At 36.4% G+C, this 18,627-nt stretch overlaps 1 protein-coding gene across 1 annotated transcript; it reads left to right on the top strand.

Moving 5' to 3' along the window:
- Window positions 1-2,231: 2,231 nt before the first annotated feature.
- On the top strand, window positions 2,232-18,003 carry LOC114535595 (fibrillin-1-like). Its single transcript, XM_028556873.1, has 14 exons — window positions 2,232-2,265; window positions 2,480-2,596; window positions 2,736-2,852; window positions 3,248-3,364; window positions 3,480-3,596; window positions 10,756-10,872; window positions 11,596-11,724; window positions 12,569-12,684; window positions 13,004-13,074; window positions 14,387-14,586; window positions 15,378-15,503; window positions 15,826-15,840; window positions 16,371-16,479; window positions 17,622-18,003. Exons 1-14 carry the CDS (start codon window positions 2,232-2,234, stop codon window positions 17,752-17,754), a joined length of 1,518 nt encoding a protein of 505 aa, XP_028412674.1. The 3' UTR covers window positions 17,755-18,003.
- The last annotated feature ends 624 nt before the right edge of the window (window positions 18,004-18,627 follow it).

The raw sequence follows: 18,627 nt of genomic DNA, 5'->3' as shown, positions 1-18,627 counted from the left end.
ATCATGCACCTTTTTTATCGGAGCTACTGAAAATTAATTCTATGCACTCTGGTTGGTTTTTTAAAAATTTGCACAAACTTGCTGATTAGCTAAAGCAAAACGTCTCCTTATTCTGAATATAGGAAACCATACAGTGCGTTGTTACATCATAATTATTATTTTGTTCTTACGTATACCATTTACGAATTTAGCCCAGGATCAATTGGATTCGATTACGTGGCGATATTTAACGATACAAAAGGGATAAACAATGAGAATGTTCAGGAAGAGTTAGCCAGTTCAATAAATGTCACCAATAATGGCACATTTCTTGGCAATGACTTCAAAATCAGCGAAGAAACAAATATGACAAAGTTGGCAAACCTTTTAACCGTCCATGGTAAATAACGAATGCTGTGTGTATCTGCAAGAAAAAGATAATATGATTTCTAAACATGAAATCGTAATAGTTTTTTGCAAGTTACCGCAGCTGGAATCGTATACTTTAGGCTCTCCTGCATGGTCTATAGCCGGCAACGGGTGCATGGTTTTGCATTATAATTAGATGTCGAAATCTTACTGGCGTTGGAATCTATGCACTAATAAGTTGTTTGCCAAGTTTTTATTTGAAATCCGTAAATATGGACCTTGCGTCGGCTGTATGAAAGCCGGATAGTTCTATATCCACCGGATAGTGTTTTTTTTTAATCGCTGTTTGGTATAACTTTGATTAAATCTTAGTATTTTAGATCGAGAATCTTCTTTAAGAGGGTTTTTTGTCAACTTTGCCTTTTATAACGATACCTAGTAAAATTATTTACCCTCGGTCTCAAAATCGTTCCATAGCCATGCAGTGGCCTTGTGCAGCTTTCTGAAACTTAGGAAATATTTTTCTTTGCGCACCTCGCTACCAGTAAATAACATGATGATCAGAAAATTTCATATTTTTATTACTCTTTGGGTATTCAAGTTAAAATAATCATGTGAGTAAAAATTCTGTCAATATTTTTCTTCGAAGATTACGACGAATGCAATCCTGAAAATGGTGTTCATACGGTTGATTGTGAAAACAACGCAACATGTGTTAACACAACACAAGTTATTACTGTGCCTGTAACCAGGGATTTGTAAAGAATGGCACTGCTTGTATAGGTAGGTGATAATTCTACCATTTCCAGCAGCCTCTGTGTGAAAGCATATTTTTTCAGTGGCTCAAAATGTTATTTCTAATAAAATATTCTCTGTTTCGAATATTTAAATACATAGTAGGTACATAATTATTAGCAATATTCATTGAAACTTTCCAGATGTTGATGAATGCCAGAAACAAGACTCACAATTGTCATGAAAACGCTAAATGCATTAATATCGATGGCTCTTTCGAATGTGCTTGCAAATCTGGATACAGAGGGAATGGGACTTATTGTATTGGTTAGTTTAACATTTTATGAATGTCTTGAACGACATTTCTGTCTTATACGTCTAAACATAGGTGGTCTAATGATTTAACTTCTTATAGATGTTGATGAATGTGTTGAAAAGAATCACAATTGCCACAGTAATGCACATGCGAAAATAATCATGGCTCCTTTGACTGTACCTGTAAATCTGGCTTTTTAGGAGAAGGAACTAATTGCAAAGGTTAGAGTATATGCCTCAGTTTGTGGCATCGCGTCAGCAAAATTTAAAAAAATAAAACAATTCCTATTTAGGGTAAGTTTTACTTTCCCCACTAGCTCGAGGAGAGCTGCTAAAATTTTGAACTCGTAGTTTCAATCCCCTACCACTGACAAAATGCCACCTTGCACCCTACATCCATTCAACGATATAAAAGCGGTTCTTCAGGTCATGTTTATTGTTTAAAGACAGTAAAAATTTTGGGGGGACGAAACTTTATTATACCAAAACCAATCTTATGGTTATAAAACTTTGCTTTTAAAACAACTTGAAACCTAACTTATTTAATTTTTATTATCATTCACTTTATAGTATTCTCAATTTTGATTGGTTAATTTACCTTCAGTTAACTGCGTGCAAATAATACTCAGCTGCAAATAATACTCTGAGTATGCGCATTAATGTCAATTTTATAAACAATGGCAACTCGTTTTGCCGAACTGTCCGATAAAACGAGCTCAAAATTGAAAATTAAGTGGTGAATGAATTGAAAATTGAGTGGTGAATGATAAAACAATTATTGAACTCGGTTCTCGCAAAATATCGTGATTTGTGCCTATGAATGCACTTGCCACATGGGGTATGAAAAAATTGGCGTTGGCTGTCAAGGTACACTTTTCAAGCATAAAAATAATTCAAATATTTGAAATACTATGATGAAGCATTAATATTATACTCTTTGGAAAAAAGATTCAAAGAACTCGCTAAACTTCAATTTTCGCTAAGAATTCTGTGTTAATCACCACGTAAAATTGTCTCAATCGTTATTTCGGAAAAACTCGAGACAGCTAATGTGACTGGTTCACACATTTGTTAATTGTAGATATCAATGAATGTCAATCTGATCCTTGCGATGTAAACGCAAATTGTACCAATACTGATGGTGCATATGAATGTACCTGCAATAAGGGATATGAAGGCAATGGCACAACTTGCGCAGGTATTTTCTTGTAGCTGTTATGATGTTTAGTAAACTGATATTTATTAGAGCTTTACTACGTTTCTATTTCCAGGCCTTTTATTGATATTGTATTGAAAATTAAGGTTTTACAATATGAAACTCTGTTATATATTTCTAGATATCAATGAATGCATGTCAAATCCGTGCGATGTTAACGCAAATTGTACCAATATCGATGGTGGATATGAATGTTCCTGCCGCAGTGGATACGAAGGGAACGGCACCAGCTGTACAGGTAGACATTAGAAGCAATTACAATTTTAGTGACCATGAACTAAAGTTGGAAAAATAAAAAATACTTTGGAACGAAATGTTTCAATTGAATTAAAAGTTTCCCTTCCTGCATGAAAATAGCAATAAACATGCACACTTGTGTGCAAAATACTGTAACTTTGGTTTAAAGAACGTCACTGTGCTCATTCCTTGATAACTGATAAGTACAAAAAATTTCCCTGAATTTCTTCAAAATCTTGCAATCAACCAATAAGTCCAAATAAATTATCTAATCAGAGAAATCAGTTCCATTTCACCACCAAGTGGTAAAACGTTACATCTCAGCAATAACTTTATTCCTGAATATTTGACATGAACAGGAGAAAACCAATTCAACTGTGTTTCATTTTCTATTAGATATCAATGAATGCGGATCAAATCCCTGCGACGTAAATGCAAATTGTACAAACAATGATGGTTCGTATGAATGCACCTGTCACATGGGGTATGAAAGCAATGGCATCAGTTGTGCAGGTACACGTTGGAAACAATGAATGATATTAGTGACAAAATTAATTATATAAAAACACATCAATGTCAATAAGTATTTAATGAATTTTTAAATTGTAACTGTGTTGCATGTTTTTAGACATCAATGAATGCCAATCAAATCCCTGTCATTTAAATGCAAATTGCAACAATACCGATGGTGGATATGAATGTGCTTGCTACAAAGGCTATGAGGGGAACGGTACCAATTGTGCAGGTATACATTGGAAACTATCATAGTAATAATGACAATATTAATTAGCGGAAAGGTTAAAACTAAAAGACCTAAAAACAGAGTGGTCCAATTGTCTTGCCTAACATTTACAACCAGATGAACAGGTTGGTCTTGCTTAGAAGTGTCAAATGCGCATATACCATGTCACAAACCATCTGATTTGTTACAGATCTATTTGATTTTACTGAAAAATATTTATTATCATATTAGCCGCTGTGAACCAGAAAAATCTAGATATTATTAGACTGATAATTAATTTAACATAATTCAAATGTTTCGAATATTTGTAGATATCAATGAATGCCAATCAAATCCTTGTGATGTAAATGCCAATTGTACCAACATTCGTGGTTCCTATGAATGCACTTGCCACATGGGGTATGAAAAAATTGGCGTTGGCTGTCAAGGTACACTTTTCAAACTTAAATATAATTCAAACCTTTGAAATGCTATGATGAAGCACTTCGTTTGGAATAATTATGATGCACCGCCTTAATATCATACTCAATATTACACTCTTGGAAGAAAAGATTCAAAAAACTCGCTAAACTTCAATTCTCGCCAAGAATTCTGTGTCATACATCACGTCAAATTGTCTCAATCTTTTACATGTCTTTCAATTTATTACTTGCCATTACTTCGGAAAAACCCGAGACAGCCCATGTAACTGTTTCATACATTTATTTATTGTAGATATCAATGAATGTCAATCAAATCCTTGCGATGGAAACGCAAATTGTACCAATACTGATAGTTCATATGAATGTACCTGCAAAAAGGGATATGAAGGCAATGGCACAACTTTGCAGTATATTTTTGAAGCTGTTATGATTACCCTGGGGCCTGTAGTTCAAAAGCTGATTTACGTTTCACTTTATTTTTTTTCATCGCTTGTTTCCGTGAGTATTTTCTGGTTCAGTGTAAAAGTCATATTTTGTACAGTTTTGAGACGAATGGCGATGCATAAGCACGGAAGCGAACGGCAACCGCGATCGTATCTTTCTTCTAGCAGTCGTTTGCGGTTTCTATCGGTTGACCGCAACCGAACCGCAACAGAACCGCGGTGTAGATGCAACCGAACCGTAACTACAGTATTGTAAAACAGCGGTGGATTAAAATTTGACCCTGGGTTAGCAATAACGTGGCTTTCAACAACTGACCGCTTGAAGTTTTATTTCATTTGAAAAAGTAAAGTAAAATCAATTTCTATATTGGATAGAATGGTAGAGATTTTCTACATTTCTAATTTTAGGCTTTTGAATGATATTGAAATTTGATATTCTATATACAACAGGTACATTAGCCAAAATGTAATAGGCTTTCCTATATTGAGAAGCCAAATTTTCGAAATCTCTACAGTTTAAACTGTCTTTAAAACAGAGCTATGTTTCAGAGGAAGTTTTTGCGACCACTCTTTCTTCAAGTGTTCAATTTTACGAAAGCGTACGCTTATGTTTCTGACGATTTTCTTGGTACTACTTCAGCTCTTTCTTCGAGTATTCAATTTTGTAAAAGTTCATACTTTGAAAACTATAGGCTTGTGCACGCACAGGCGCTAATAATTCCCTATCGCTGAAAAATTTTACGGTATATTTCTTTAAATACCTCACTGTGTGATATGTTTCTAGATATCAATGAATGCCAATCAAATCCTTGTGACATAAATGCAAATTGCACCAATATTGGCGGTGGATATGAATGTTCTTGCCACAGCGGATATGAAGGTGACGGTGCAAGCTGTACAGGTACACAATGAAAGCAATTATGATTTTAAAAATCGTATTACGTATTAATGATAAGATTATAAAAAAATGAAAAATGCTTGGGAACCGACTTAAAGATTGCTCTGCCTGAAAATACCAATAAACATTGTCACTTTGTTTATAATTATTCTAATAAACACATTAAATTTCTCTCAGTTTCTTCAGAGAAGTCAACCAACGGGATTGCTTTTTTTTTGGTTTATGAAATTTACAATTTCGTTTTATTAAGCCTCAGTTAAGGCCCTGTCACACTGTTGCGTATCACATTAGCGTATGGCAGCGTATGATAAATATCACGCATACGCCGGAATACGCTGAAATATGTTGGTGGTACGTCGTGCGTAAGTTATACACGTTCCAAGCACGGTCACATACGCTGGTATACGCCGAGGAAGAAAATTTTTTTTAAGCATGCTTAAAAATCTTGTGCGTGTTTGGACGTATGGTTTATACGGTAAAGATAAGCTAGTCATACGCTGAATACGGCAGAAGGACGCTAAATGTACTGTACTAATAGGTTGAGTACGCTAATCATACGCAAATGAGTAAGTGTGCCGTACAACTAACGTGTTGATAGCGCATCAGTAACGAAGGTCTAACTTATGTGTGACATATGTTTAACGTCTATAGAGGGCTTAGCGTATGACTGACAATTAAGTAACGCATTTACCGTACAATTAGCGTATAGTTAACGCCTGGTCGTCGTATCCTCAGCGTATTGCAAACGTTACGAGAAAGGGTAATATTATAGCATGTCATTTATTGTGTATAAATATATTTATGTTGGATGCCTTCATATCATCTTGTCCTTCGAGGAGGATAAAGGATGGAGTTAGCTGTTCTTGAATACCAGTTTGATCTCATAGCTTTGACGATTCGTCACATAGAAAATAACAGAAGGAAAAGGAGAAAAAGAAAAAGACGTGAGGTATGGATGAGATCATGGATCGGAAGGCGAAGGCAGTTTGGTATTTACGACCAACTTCTGGTGGAACTCCGAAGCGAGGATACGCGATGTTTCAAGAACTTTATGCGGATGGTCCCCGAGATGTTTGATGAGCTTCTGGCAAGAGTGAGTCCCAGGATCACCAAGAAACATACCTGGTATAGGCGACCCCTGGAGCCTGGGCTGAAGCTCTCTTTGACTTTGCGACACCTTGCCTCTGGGAGCACGTATTCAGCCATGAAGTACGGATGGAGGGTCCCCCACAACACCCAGTCACTTATTGTCAGAGAGGTTTGCCAAGCCATCATCGACGAATACATGTCCGAAGTAATGACCTGCCCTACCACGCCAGAGGGATGGCGTGCCATATCTGATAAGTTCCTCAAGAGGTGGAACTTCCCCCATACATGTGGTGCTATAGATGGAAAGCACATTACCTGCAAGTGTCCACCAAAAAGTGGATCCCAATATTTCAACTACAAGGGATTCTACTCTGTTGTACTCATGGGCCTTGTAGACGCAGATTATAAATTCATCTGGGCAGACCTCGATGGTAAAGGGTCATCATCGGACGACAGATCTACAACAACTCTGAAATCAAAGAATTAACAGAAGACGGAACTATAGGATTCCCCGTCCCCGATGCTTTACCAAATGACTATCAGAGTGTCCCCTACTTCTTTGTAGGTGACGATGCCTTTGCCCTCCGAGAGACAATGATGAAGCCATACAGCCGCCGTGGTCTACACCATGAAGAGAGGATATTTAACTACAGGATTTCCCGCGCCAGAAGAGTAGTTGAAATCGCTTTCGGCATCCTGACGAATCGTTTTCAGGTTCTGTTAACTACAATGCAGCATCACCCTCCTACAGTGAAGCTCATCGTTAAAGCTTGTATTGTCCTGCACAATCTCATGAGGATACGCTACCCTGAATTACAGAACCAGCATCTAGACCATGCAGAGAACATGAACAACAACTTCATTCCAGGATCATGGAGACAAGACAGAAATTTGCTCGACACACATACAGTTGTTGGGAGAAACACATCCACCAACAAAGGAAAGGGGCTAAGGAATCTGTTGAAGCACTGGGTCAACTCAGAGGCAGGTGCAGTTCCATGGCAAGACAGAATGATTTAGATCAAATTATTGTAAACGAAACTAAACCACAACAAAACTTTTTGTAGATGTCGAAACACATGTTAATTATATAGTCACTCCAACATTAATACTGCAAGATTTTAGAATATATACAATGTTGTCCTTTAGACAAGGGTGTAAATGCAGTGTGTATTATGAAATTATGAGAAACAAAAAATGAGAATTTAATTTTGACATGTCGATTATCTGAGAGTTACTACAGTAACAAAATAGTCAATACTTCTTTCACGTTGGTGGTCGAAGGTTGAGAACCTCATCCTGAAATCCAATATCATCAGTAGATTCCATGATGTCTCGAAATCCTGAAAGACTAGTAATGTTCGGGTGACTTTGCTCAAAGGCTGAGCTTGGACTGTGCGGCGTTGGGCTAGACGTTTCCGTTATTAACTCTGTTGCAGAAGCCAAAGAGGCACGAACCGGGCCAGAGGTAGGAGTGCATTGTTTCTGAGTTTGCTGAAACGGTTGCTGAGCAAGTTGTTGGGAAGGAGGAATCATCTGCTGTTGTTTAGTGGTAGTCTTGTGATGATGTGGATACTGAAATAACCGCTGGTGAAACTGCTGCATGTACTCCATGGGCTGAGAGCCTCTCACCAACGATGCCAGAGGCATGTTTATAGGCATGTTTAGGTTTCTGAAATGCTCAGAGAAGGATGGTGCTGATGCTCTAAATGAACAGAAGGGAATGCTTGTAGTGGGGTGCAAATCGTGGGGTGGTTGAGAAGGGATCCCTTGTTGGTTCACTTTGATAGATGGAGCCGCCATTGCACTTAGAAATTCATCATCGCTGTCCTCATCCATGAGTTCAGACAATAACCTATTGATGGAGGACCTTGCCTTCTTGTACTTGGACATAGTCAAAAGGCTCTCTTTAACATAATTTGCAAAGACACTTCGTGCTCTAATGGGCTGTTGTTTGGCTTTGTAGATGTCTTTGAGGATGGTGCCAGACTCAGCAACTCTCTTCTGTAGAGTCTCAAAGACGTCACTCTCTGTGTCCTGAGGTCGCTTGTGGGACCTTCCAGCGGTAGATGATGGTATTGGAGTGACTTAATCTAAGACATCCTGCATATCAGCGCAGGCGCTCTCGGCAGCATTAAGATCTCCTCTGTGAAGCTGGATGGTTTCCTTCACCTAGAAAGACCAAAAATATCATGTGGAAATTGTCTCAAATTACTTGGTCATCATGTTGCTAAGGTAATATGGCTGTATACTTACACTCTGCATGGGCTCCGGTCGGTGGCGAGTGACAGTCTTCAGGAAGGCAAACTTTGAGAGGATCCGCTGTTCTCTCTCAGTCAGGTTTGGAGCACTATCCCCGTTTTTCTTCTTGTCAAGGCGCGTATGGGTGTCGCGCAACGATCTGAACCAGCCCTTGAGGATGTCAACAGTCTTGTTCATCTGATGCGCTTGCTCTTCCCAGATCTTCTCTTTCTTGTCTTTCCGCCTATAATCTGTCATCTTCACATTCCACAGCACAGGATTGTCCATGATAAACTCCAGCATCAGCTCCTCTTCTGTGGCGCTGAGGTTGTAGGGGTTTTTCTTCGCCCTCTTCCTCTTATTTCTCTCCTTGCTATCAGCCTGCCAGAAGGAGGTGAAGTCATCAATGGTTTCAGATGATAAAGCCGATGAATTATGGGAGTCTTGGGAAGGTTGTGTTGGGGACTTTGAGAGCTCAGGAACATGTCGCGCATTATTTAAAGATGTCTCAGGAATAAGTGCATCATCATCAGGTGGTTCAACTACACCTGCAGGTGCACAAACACGTTGTTCGTCAGCTTTGGCAACGGCTGATTGTGGAGTCCTCTCTCCTTTTCCTCGTCCGCGGGTAGATGATGTCTTCTTATTTGCCACGGTGTCTTCTTTTTTCACTGTAGGTTTGACATTTTCTCGAATGGAGCCGTGTGAAAATACTGCCGCTTATATACGATTAAAGTCTGTGAATTAACGCCAGTGGTATGCTTGACATGCGCATTCAAAACGCTTCTCGTAAGCTATTCATACGCTGGCATACGCCAGCGACAGGCTACTCATACGATACTCATACGTTTAATAAGTTAATTTTATGCAAAATATCCTATTTTTACGGACTTTTTCGTGCGTATAAAAATGAATGAAATGATCTTTATACGCGACTCATACGTTCCTATCATACGCAACAGTGTGACAGAGCCTTTATATTCAATGAAGAACTTCCTATTTTATCACCAAGCAGAAAAACGTTACATCTCAACAAATCCAAAGATTTCATTCACAATAGCTCACAAGACGAGAAAACGTATTCAACTCTATTTTATTTTCTATTAGATATCAATGAATGCGAATCAAATCCCTGCGACGTAAATGCAAATTGTACAAATAATGATGGTTCGTATGAATGCACCTGCAACATGGGGTATAAAAGCAGTGGCATCAGTTGTACAGGTACACGTTGGAAAAGTGAATGATTTTAGTGACAAAACCATTTATATGAGAAAACTTTAATGTAAACAAGTATTTAATTTTAAAATGTAACTATGTTGCATCTCTGTAGATATCAATGAATGCCAGTCAAATCCATGTGATGCAAATGCGAATTGTATCAATACCGATGGTGGATATGAATGTGCTTGCTACAAAGGCTATGAAGGGAACGGTACCAGTTGTACAGGTAGATTGGAAACTACATATAGCTAACAATAATTTTTTTAAAAATGACAATGTAATAATAAGCGAAAAGACCTAAAAACAGAATGTTTCAATCCACTTGAGGTTTGTATTGCCTGAAACTTACAATTAGCTTACCAGGTTTGACTTGTAGTGTAAAATAAACATTTACCATATCACGAACCATTAATTTTTATACTGATAAAAAATCTATTGTTAGTTAATTCAGCCGCTTTGTGGCAGAAACATGCATCACTCAATTATCTATAGATATTATTACACTGACAATTAATATGTGCATGTAGATATCGATGAATGCCAATCAAATTCCTGTGATCTATTAAATGCCAATTGACATTCGAGGTTCCCATGAATGCACTTGCCACATGGGGTATAATGGAAATATAATATTTTAACCGAATGATAAAGACGAAATGCTTACATTTTCAATTCGAACTGCAGTGTCTTACAAAAAGAACGTGCCAAACTTATATTCACTCGATGAATTTACTGTCTGAACTTGCAATCAATTAAATAACTATATGGCAGCCACATTACTCGCCATTTTGTCGGAGAAACCCGAGATAATCCATGTAAATATTTTATATATTTGGTGATTGCAGATATCAATGAATGTCAAACTAATCCTTGCGATGTAAACGAGACTTGTACCAATAATGAAGGTGGATATGAATGTACCTGCAAAAAAGGATATCAACGAAAAGGCAGAGCCTGTGCAGGTATCTTTTTCTAGATGTTATGATAATTATTAACCCTGAAGGAGTAAGGATCACGTCTCTTCGGAAAGAAAAATAAACTTCCATAATGGAGAGATTTCTAGAACTTTTCTACGCTTCCATTTCCAGGCCTTTCAATGGCATTGAAAATCGACCGTTCACAAGAGAGTTAAATTAGCCAGAATATTGGCTTCATAGGCTGTATTATTGAAGATCCAATTCTATTGACGATCCAATTCTGTCGGATCCAATTCTTCTCTGATGGATGTTTTACAGTCGGAATTTTTAACTCGAAATTTATAATAGGCAACAAATCAACTTAAGCGAATGCAGTACTGCATTACAAATAACATTCCATACGCCAGAAGTGAATTGGATCCGACAAAATTGGATCGTGTGAACAGGCTTTTAAAGTGCTAAATTTTCGAAATCTTTACAAATGATATCCTTCGCAAAGATCCTTCAAGCGTTGTCTTGTGCACACATGTGCTTTTAAAAGCGGATCAAATGAACGGTTCCTGTATACAGCGCATCTTATCAAAGAATTTACAATTATAATAAAGTAGTTTAGAATTATATAGAGTAATTAAACATTTTTAATGAAATTTCAAAAATTATAAAAAATTGATCTTTCTGATATTATTGAGTTTTATTAGTGAAATAAAGTACATATTTTACATTGTTTCTGTACTATTCTGTAAATCCATATTTTTTTTTACCTCGTAGATATAGATGAGTGTAATATGCCACCGGGAGCATGTAGAGGAACAGGTCAAAGATGTACCAACTATCCTGGTGGACACAGCTGTAGCTGCATCATTCCAAGACAACTGCTTAGCGATGGACAATGTGTTGGTATGTAAAGTATATATGCGTTTAGACTTAAAGACTTTTAGGAGAAGAGAAAGCGAAACAGAATTTTGCAGTGAGACCTGTGTAAAATCACCAGGCTAAGAAAATACATATACATTTTAATGCGTTTTTATATATCGCGGGCTACAGATCGAGGTATAGCTGACCAGAGCGAGTGTAGTGCGTATTTAGGATGGTATTGCGATTAGGTGAGACGAAATGTATTCACTCGATGTAGGATTAATAAAGGGTCTTAATTACGAGTATAATAACGACGATGGAGTTGTGTTTTTTAAACTTGCCGTTTATTTTGGACGTCTAAAATTCATTAGCAGGTGATTTTCCTAAAATTATTTATAAATTTCTTCCCTTATTAATTTTTCACGGAAAAACGTCCATCACAGGCTACTGACTTCCTCCGACGGAAATTGTCTGAAAACGATCGATTTGCCCAAGAAAATATTGGGCGCTAAAAGGCATGAAACTGCTGTAGGAAATTATGCGAATACCCCTATTTTAAAGCCAGAACGTTGCTTATATAATTCATATAAAAAAATAATATATTTTTCAATAACTTCCTTAAACTTAAATGGTCCCGTTACACGCAATCTATCTTGCAACTTGCAATGCAATTCTACTTTTGAGAAACGTACACTTGGCAACAACGAAACTTTTGTGTTTATTACACTTCATGCACTTTTCTTCCGCAAGACTCTTCACTAATTGCATCTTTTAGAGGTAGAATTGCATTGCAAGTTGAAAGAAAAATTGCGCCGTGTAACAGGGCCTTTAGGAAAGCCGCTACAACTCAAAGACCCAACTGACTTTCGAATTTTTTTTTCTTCAGATATTGTGGCGTCTATCCAAGGTCAATTGCGGATACAGAATCGTCAATTTCTCGTTGCCCACGGTAACCAAGCAAGCTTTGAGTATTTCAAATTTACTGAGGAAATAAGTAATGGGGTAGGTGCCTGTCGATATATTTTTTTACATGCACAGGCATCCACAAACGGTTTAATTTGTTTGCATTTTGAACTAAAATATTATCTTTATAAATTTAATATGCATAGCTATATAATTATGTAGGTGACTTAATATATCTATATAGTTAACAAAAGTGCTTGAAGCGACTCAAAATTGAGCCTCAAAAAATTTAAAACCTTTAATTTAACCAAATTTTAATTATAACATGTTTTGTTGTTAGTGCCACCACTCAGTTTAGACAAACACAATATAACATCGTGCAAACCTCTAGTTATATACTTATATATTTTAAATTTAGTTGGAAAATCTTTTCAAAAAAACAGAGACATTGGCATCTACGTTTAAAGCAATCACCATTATACGATTATTGTAAGTCGACGTCATTGTATTTTAATACCATAGATACATTGATGAGTTGAAAGCTCTTAATTCATCCAGAAAAATTATCGCAACAAATTTATATCGTATCTCTATTGACAACAATTGGTCATTTATGTTGCGTTCACATTTTTCCCTCTGGCAGGCCGATTTTAAAACAAAACCAAACCAGCTTTGTTGCGAAACACGTATTATCATATACAAATATAGCTCACGTTGATATTATTTTTTCGGGTGTTTAACAATTACTCGCCGATGGCGAAGTAAATATAACTGAATATTAGTCGAGGTTTTTCTTCGGTGATGTTTGCTGAGTTGAATAATTTTTGTAGTATGGTTACAAAGGTGATCGAATTTTTGAAGGAACGAATCTGTGAAAATACATTTTTTACAAAGTTAACGTAAATTAATATTTCGACAATTTTTCGGCAATTCGAATGAAACAGTGTTTTACAAAATAAAGTTACAGTCGTGCCAATAGAAGCTTCTGAAAAATGTTGACCAGTTCATTCCCTAACTTGAAGGAACACTTCCTTAAACTTCACTAAAAAATTCCTTAAAAAGTTCCTAACTTCCTCCATGTTTCATTGACTAATCAGATTGCTCAAAAATAAAATATAAAATTTGATTGGTCAATGAAACAGGAAGTTAGGAACATTTTAAAGAAATTTTTTAATGTGTTGAGAAATTGTTTAGATGTGTTCCTTCAAGTTAGGAAATGAACTGGTCAACATTTTTCAGAACGCTTCCATTAATTGGCACGACTGTAAGCAACGTTCTTCATTGTCGTTTTTAGGTCAATTGACTGCTTTCGTGCTATTAGGTATTATCGTTAAAATGACTTGTTTCTTCATCTGTCGCTTTGTCATGAAAAACCACTCGCTTCTATTTTTAAAAATCCGCTTTCCTTATTATTTCGCGTAGTAGTCCGAGGACGCTCGACCAATCAGAGGCCAGAATTTTCAATGCACCTTAACGCCTGTATTCAAAAAGCTCACTCACACTCATACTCATTGAGTGTGACATATAAATTTCGTTAATGCTGATGAATGAGAAAGTTTTTTCTGAATAGATGAAAGATACAACGTAAATCACTGAAAATCAAGCCCTTACTCGGCAGGAAATACCGCTGTTGAAACTTTATGAGAAGATTAAGATCTCCTACTCAATAAGTTTGAGTGTGAGTGAGCTTTTAGAATACAGGCGTAAGTTTGCCTATAATTATGCTAAAATTTGATTATTTTAATCTAGTGTGCAGAATATGCGGACATTAAATTCTAATTCAGAGTCGTTATTGTTACAGCAACGGATCCGTTGGTGTCGACTACGTCGCAGGATTTAGCAGCGCGACAGGATTGAGTAGTGAAAATATTCAAAATGAAATATCCAGGGCAGTAACGTTCTCAGAGAGTGGCGCGTATCTTGGTAACGACTTTAAAATCAGTGACAGCACCAATATTACTCAATTGCAAATGGAATTAGCAGAATTGTTCAAATTTACAGGTATACAACTGCAGTTCCTACTATCAATAAACAAGGAAATGATAGCTGAAGACAGTGATGATGTAATGATGACAGTATAATGATGCCTGTTTGCGGATGATTTGCATACAGCATTATTTGGCATGCCAAGTAACGTGTCTTCTAATATATAATATCTGAGAAAATTAAAGCTTTATAATTGATGGTTTTTAAACTTTCTAAGAACGAAATACTCGCACTTTTTATCGATATTAGTTTAATTTCTTCTCAATGTATAATGGGGGTGGTGGTAGCTAAATAAATTGGATGACTATATCTTCAGTAGCGAAAGACGTGATTCATGTTATTCAAATTAGTTTCATGCACTTGCTCTGTTGCTGATAGAACCTAAAATGCTTGCCCATGCAGTTATGGCGCGCGGCCAAGAGTTTTTTGCACGCATACAGTTTTCTCATTTTCTCTTCATAAACCCATGTACTCAATCGAAACAATCTCTTTCGCTCTATATATCAATATTCATATCGCTTTACTTATACATTGTATATTGAGCAGGAATATTATAGATATCAAATCTGCTTTGTTCTATATTAAAATGTACTGTCCCTTCACTATATAGTTTCCATGCCATGTTTTGGATTAAAACTATGATGAATGTTTCCCCGCTATAGTTTTCTGCTATGTTTTCGATATTGTACCAAACTATAAAGAGTATATAAAAAAGTGCAGCCTTAACAATCCCCAGAGGCCTTATACACCCTGTAGTTTTTCATTATATTTCCGTCTTGTTTTACGGATTATACCACTTGTTTTAGATTACAATGAATGTGCCCAAGAGACTGTTTGTTGGGAAAACTCGAAATGCGTCAACACAAACACCAGCTATAACTGTGTGTGTCATGAGGGATTTGAACCTGTCGACGATGGGACTGGTTGTATTGGTAAGTTGTCACTATAAACACGTATAAATATCAATAATGGTGATCCAAATTTCGCTGTAGGAGATTTTACACTATGCAATGGCTATTTCTTGCAAGGCTGGCTTTTGTCATATCACTCGGTATAGCGCATAGATTTCTATTCGTTTGCAATTTGATTTTCGTGTTGTCAGATTGAACATAAAGCGTCATTCAGATATCAAATTTCAGATAATTAAAATATAAATTGCGATGAATTACTACATAATTATCTAGGAACATAATGGCATTACCTTTAATCTGATATCCAACTGATTCATTTATTAAACTTTTTTGTTTCATTTAGCTGCGAAAAAAGGTGGTAAGTAGATTTCACTTTGAATTCAGTTCTAGTCGTAGAATATTCAAACTATATTCCCTTCGGGCATCAGATCCTATAGTTATCCTAGAAATTATATAGTTTAAATAATTCAATGAAATATTTTGGTTAAACTAAATCATTATTATGAATATTATATGACTGTTATTATCAGCCCAATAATTACAGAATGCATATTGGTTGAAAGGAGTACAGTTATCTATTTTGACTGTATTAAATTTTTAACAAGAAACAATTGTTTCTATTGACAATCATGGTCCAAACATTTCGATCTTACCTTAAAAAGCGAACAATTATCAACAAATAATCATGCAATGTAGCTGGTATAAGTAGGGATTAACAGTACTCGTTTTGTTTTAAAATTTAACCAAATTTAGACTCAATGGCTTGGCGCGCCTTGTGTATATACTTTGGTAAAATTATCAAACATCCCTCGAACTATAACTTTATCTGGAACTGTACATCGGATGATTAACTATATTTGTAATATTTTTACTGTATCTATATTATAGTTAGTAAAGACGATGTTAACGTTGTCAAGACACTGCTTGTGGCAATCATTGTATGGCTTACCTTGTGTTTTGTGACAACCTTAATCATCACTGTGATAGCGGTGTTCAGGTAAGACATGGCTGACATGCGTATATGCATACCATGCAGTGGGGTAGCCAACCTGAGGTTTTAAGGGGAGTTTTCCATGCAGCAGGTGCTATTTTGCGCGCGGAGTGGAACTTTTCGTTGCCTATAACGGAACTAATATGAGAAAAACAAAAAAAAATTCTGCTACGAGCGTAAAATTCGGCCCAGTGGAAAGCCAGCTTCGATTTTTTCGCGCATAGCGAACTTATTCTTCCTTATTTGAGCGATTTGTTCCAGATGGTTGCAGTTGAGAGCTCTGAAACAAAAGTAAAGTCGGTTTTCGAAGTTTTTCGTCTGACAATCTTTTTAATTAGAGGCCTTTAGTTTGACGTTTACGGCAAACGCCAAACCGCTAACAAAGTTTGTGTTTTAACTCCACTATCTTTAAGTGTGCGGCAATTTCGCTAAATTACAAACGTTCTACATAAAACTTGTGATGTTCAGCAGTAGGGTAAGAAAGCAAAAAGACTATTTCTCATCAGTGGCGTAGCCAGCCTGGCGATTTTGTCCCGCTATGTAAATTTCGAGTTATTATGTAAATTTCGAATTATTCATTCCTTTAGAAATTTATTGTTTTCACAGTCAATGAACACTAAAATATTAGCATAACGGGGCAATTGGTCAGGCTGGCTACGCTACTGTTTCTCATGTATTTATAGAAAAGCAGCTACTTCAGCTTTGCTGTATGTGTTTCACGTTCGCCGTATAACACCATCAGCCGTCCAAGCATTAAAATTTATACGGCGAAAGTGTAACATATACGGCGAAGCTGAATTTGCTGCTTTTCTAAATACATCGGAAATAGCCTATTGATTTTTTACATTACTGCTGAACGAACATCGCAAGTTTTATGTAGAACGTTTGCCAATTTAGCGAAATTGCCGCACACTTAAAGATAGTGGATTTAAAACACAAACTTTGTTAGCGCTTTAGCATTTGCCGTAAACGTCAAGCTAATGGTCCCTAATGTGAGAATTCGACTGTAGCGGATTCCCCTCACCAGTTACAATTAAGCGAAAAATTCCGTGCGAAAAATTCCGCTAAGTGGAAAACCGGCTTAAAATGTCACTTCGCGCGAAAATTATCACTATAAAAAATTATAATAATTTATGCATTTTCTTTAGCGTTTGTAACTCCTTCGGCAGTGAGGCAAGTGCAGAGGAGTTTGGAAAAGATATGGAAGTCGTACCTGTCTCTATCACTACTCCTGCATACAAATCACATCTGGTAATGGATGGTTACTATGTAAACGAGTAACCATCCAGTTGCACCAACACCATGCATTTATTAAATTTCTTTGCTTCACGAAGATGAAACATTTTCGAAGCTCTAATGAAAATTAATCTGTTTTTATATGCATATATAAAGACGTATAATTATGAAGACGACATATCTTAACACGTATTACATAAGTTCCTGAAATGTTTTTTATAATGTTAAAATTCTGCTACTTTGCATGGTATTTTAAGGGATGCACAGGATAAAATCCTTTTTAACACACGAATATATGTCTATTAAACTCCTAACAAGTATTTAATGTAATAATTATATTGCTTTTTAATGTGAGCCTATGTTATATTTACTTGTGCCGTTTGAGTAAAACAGTAAATTTGTTGAATTATTCCCAAATTTCGCTATGAAGTTCTCAAATTTTGTCATTATATTTTTGTGAAAAGGAAGGCAAATTGGTAATAGGCCTTTCTAAATGATTCGAAGAGATCATGCTTGTGAGATGATTTTCATACAATTTGGCTAATTCTAATCGCTGTGACTAAAAGTACAGTAAACATCCTTATAAACGCTTTTCAGGTTTTCAAAACATTTTTAATTTTGAAAATTTTAATACTGTTGAATGAAGATATAATATAAACTGAGGTTTGACAATATATTGCGTGAAATAGAAAAATATCTTCTCTTAGTCGTGTTTAAACGAAATGAATATCGCTAAACATTAACTTATGTGTATCATGGATAAAGGATAAAGAAAGATCGGTGAGCTCAATGTTGGGGGTGATGGGATGATGAGTTTGATGACAGCTGACGGCCTGAGCGCTGCGGAGGAGGTTGGGAATGACCCTTCCCCAGTTCACTGCCCTTCCCTGGGGATGATATTTGGGAAAAAAAAAACCA

The sequence above is a fragment of the Dendronephthya gigantea genome, unplaced genomic scaffold (assembly GCF_004324835.1).
Source record: "Dendronephthya gigantea isolate DGI-Jeju-01 unplaced genomic scaffold, DenGig_1.0 000121F, whole genome shotgun sequence".
Taxonomy (NCBI): Eukaryota; Metazoa; Cnidaria; class Anthozoa; order Malacalcyonacea; family Nephtheidae; genus Dendronephthya; species Dendronephthya gigantea.
Note: the sequence above shows the minus strand (reverse complement) of the source record. Positions and strands in the feature narration are given on the sequence as shown.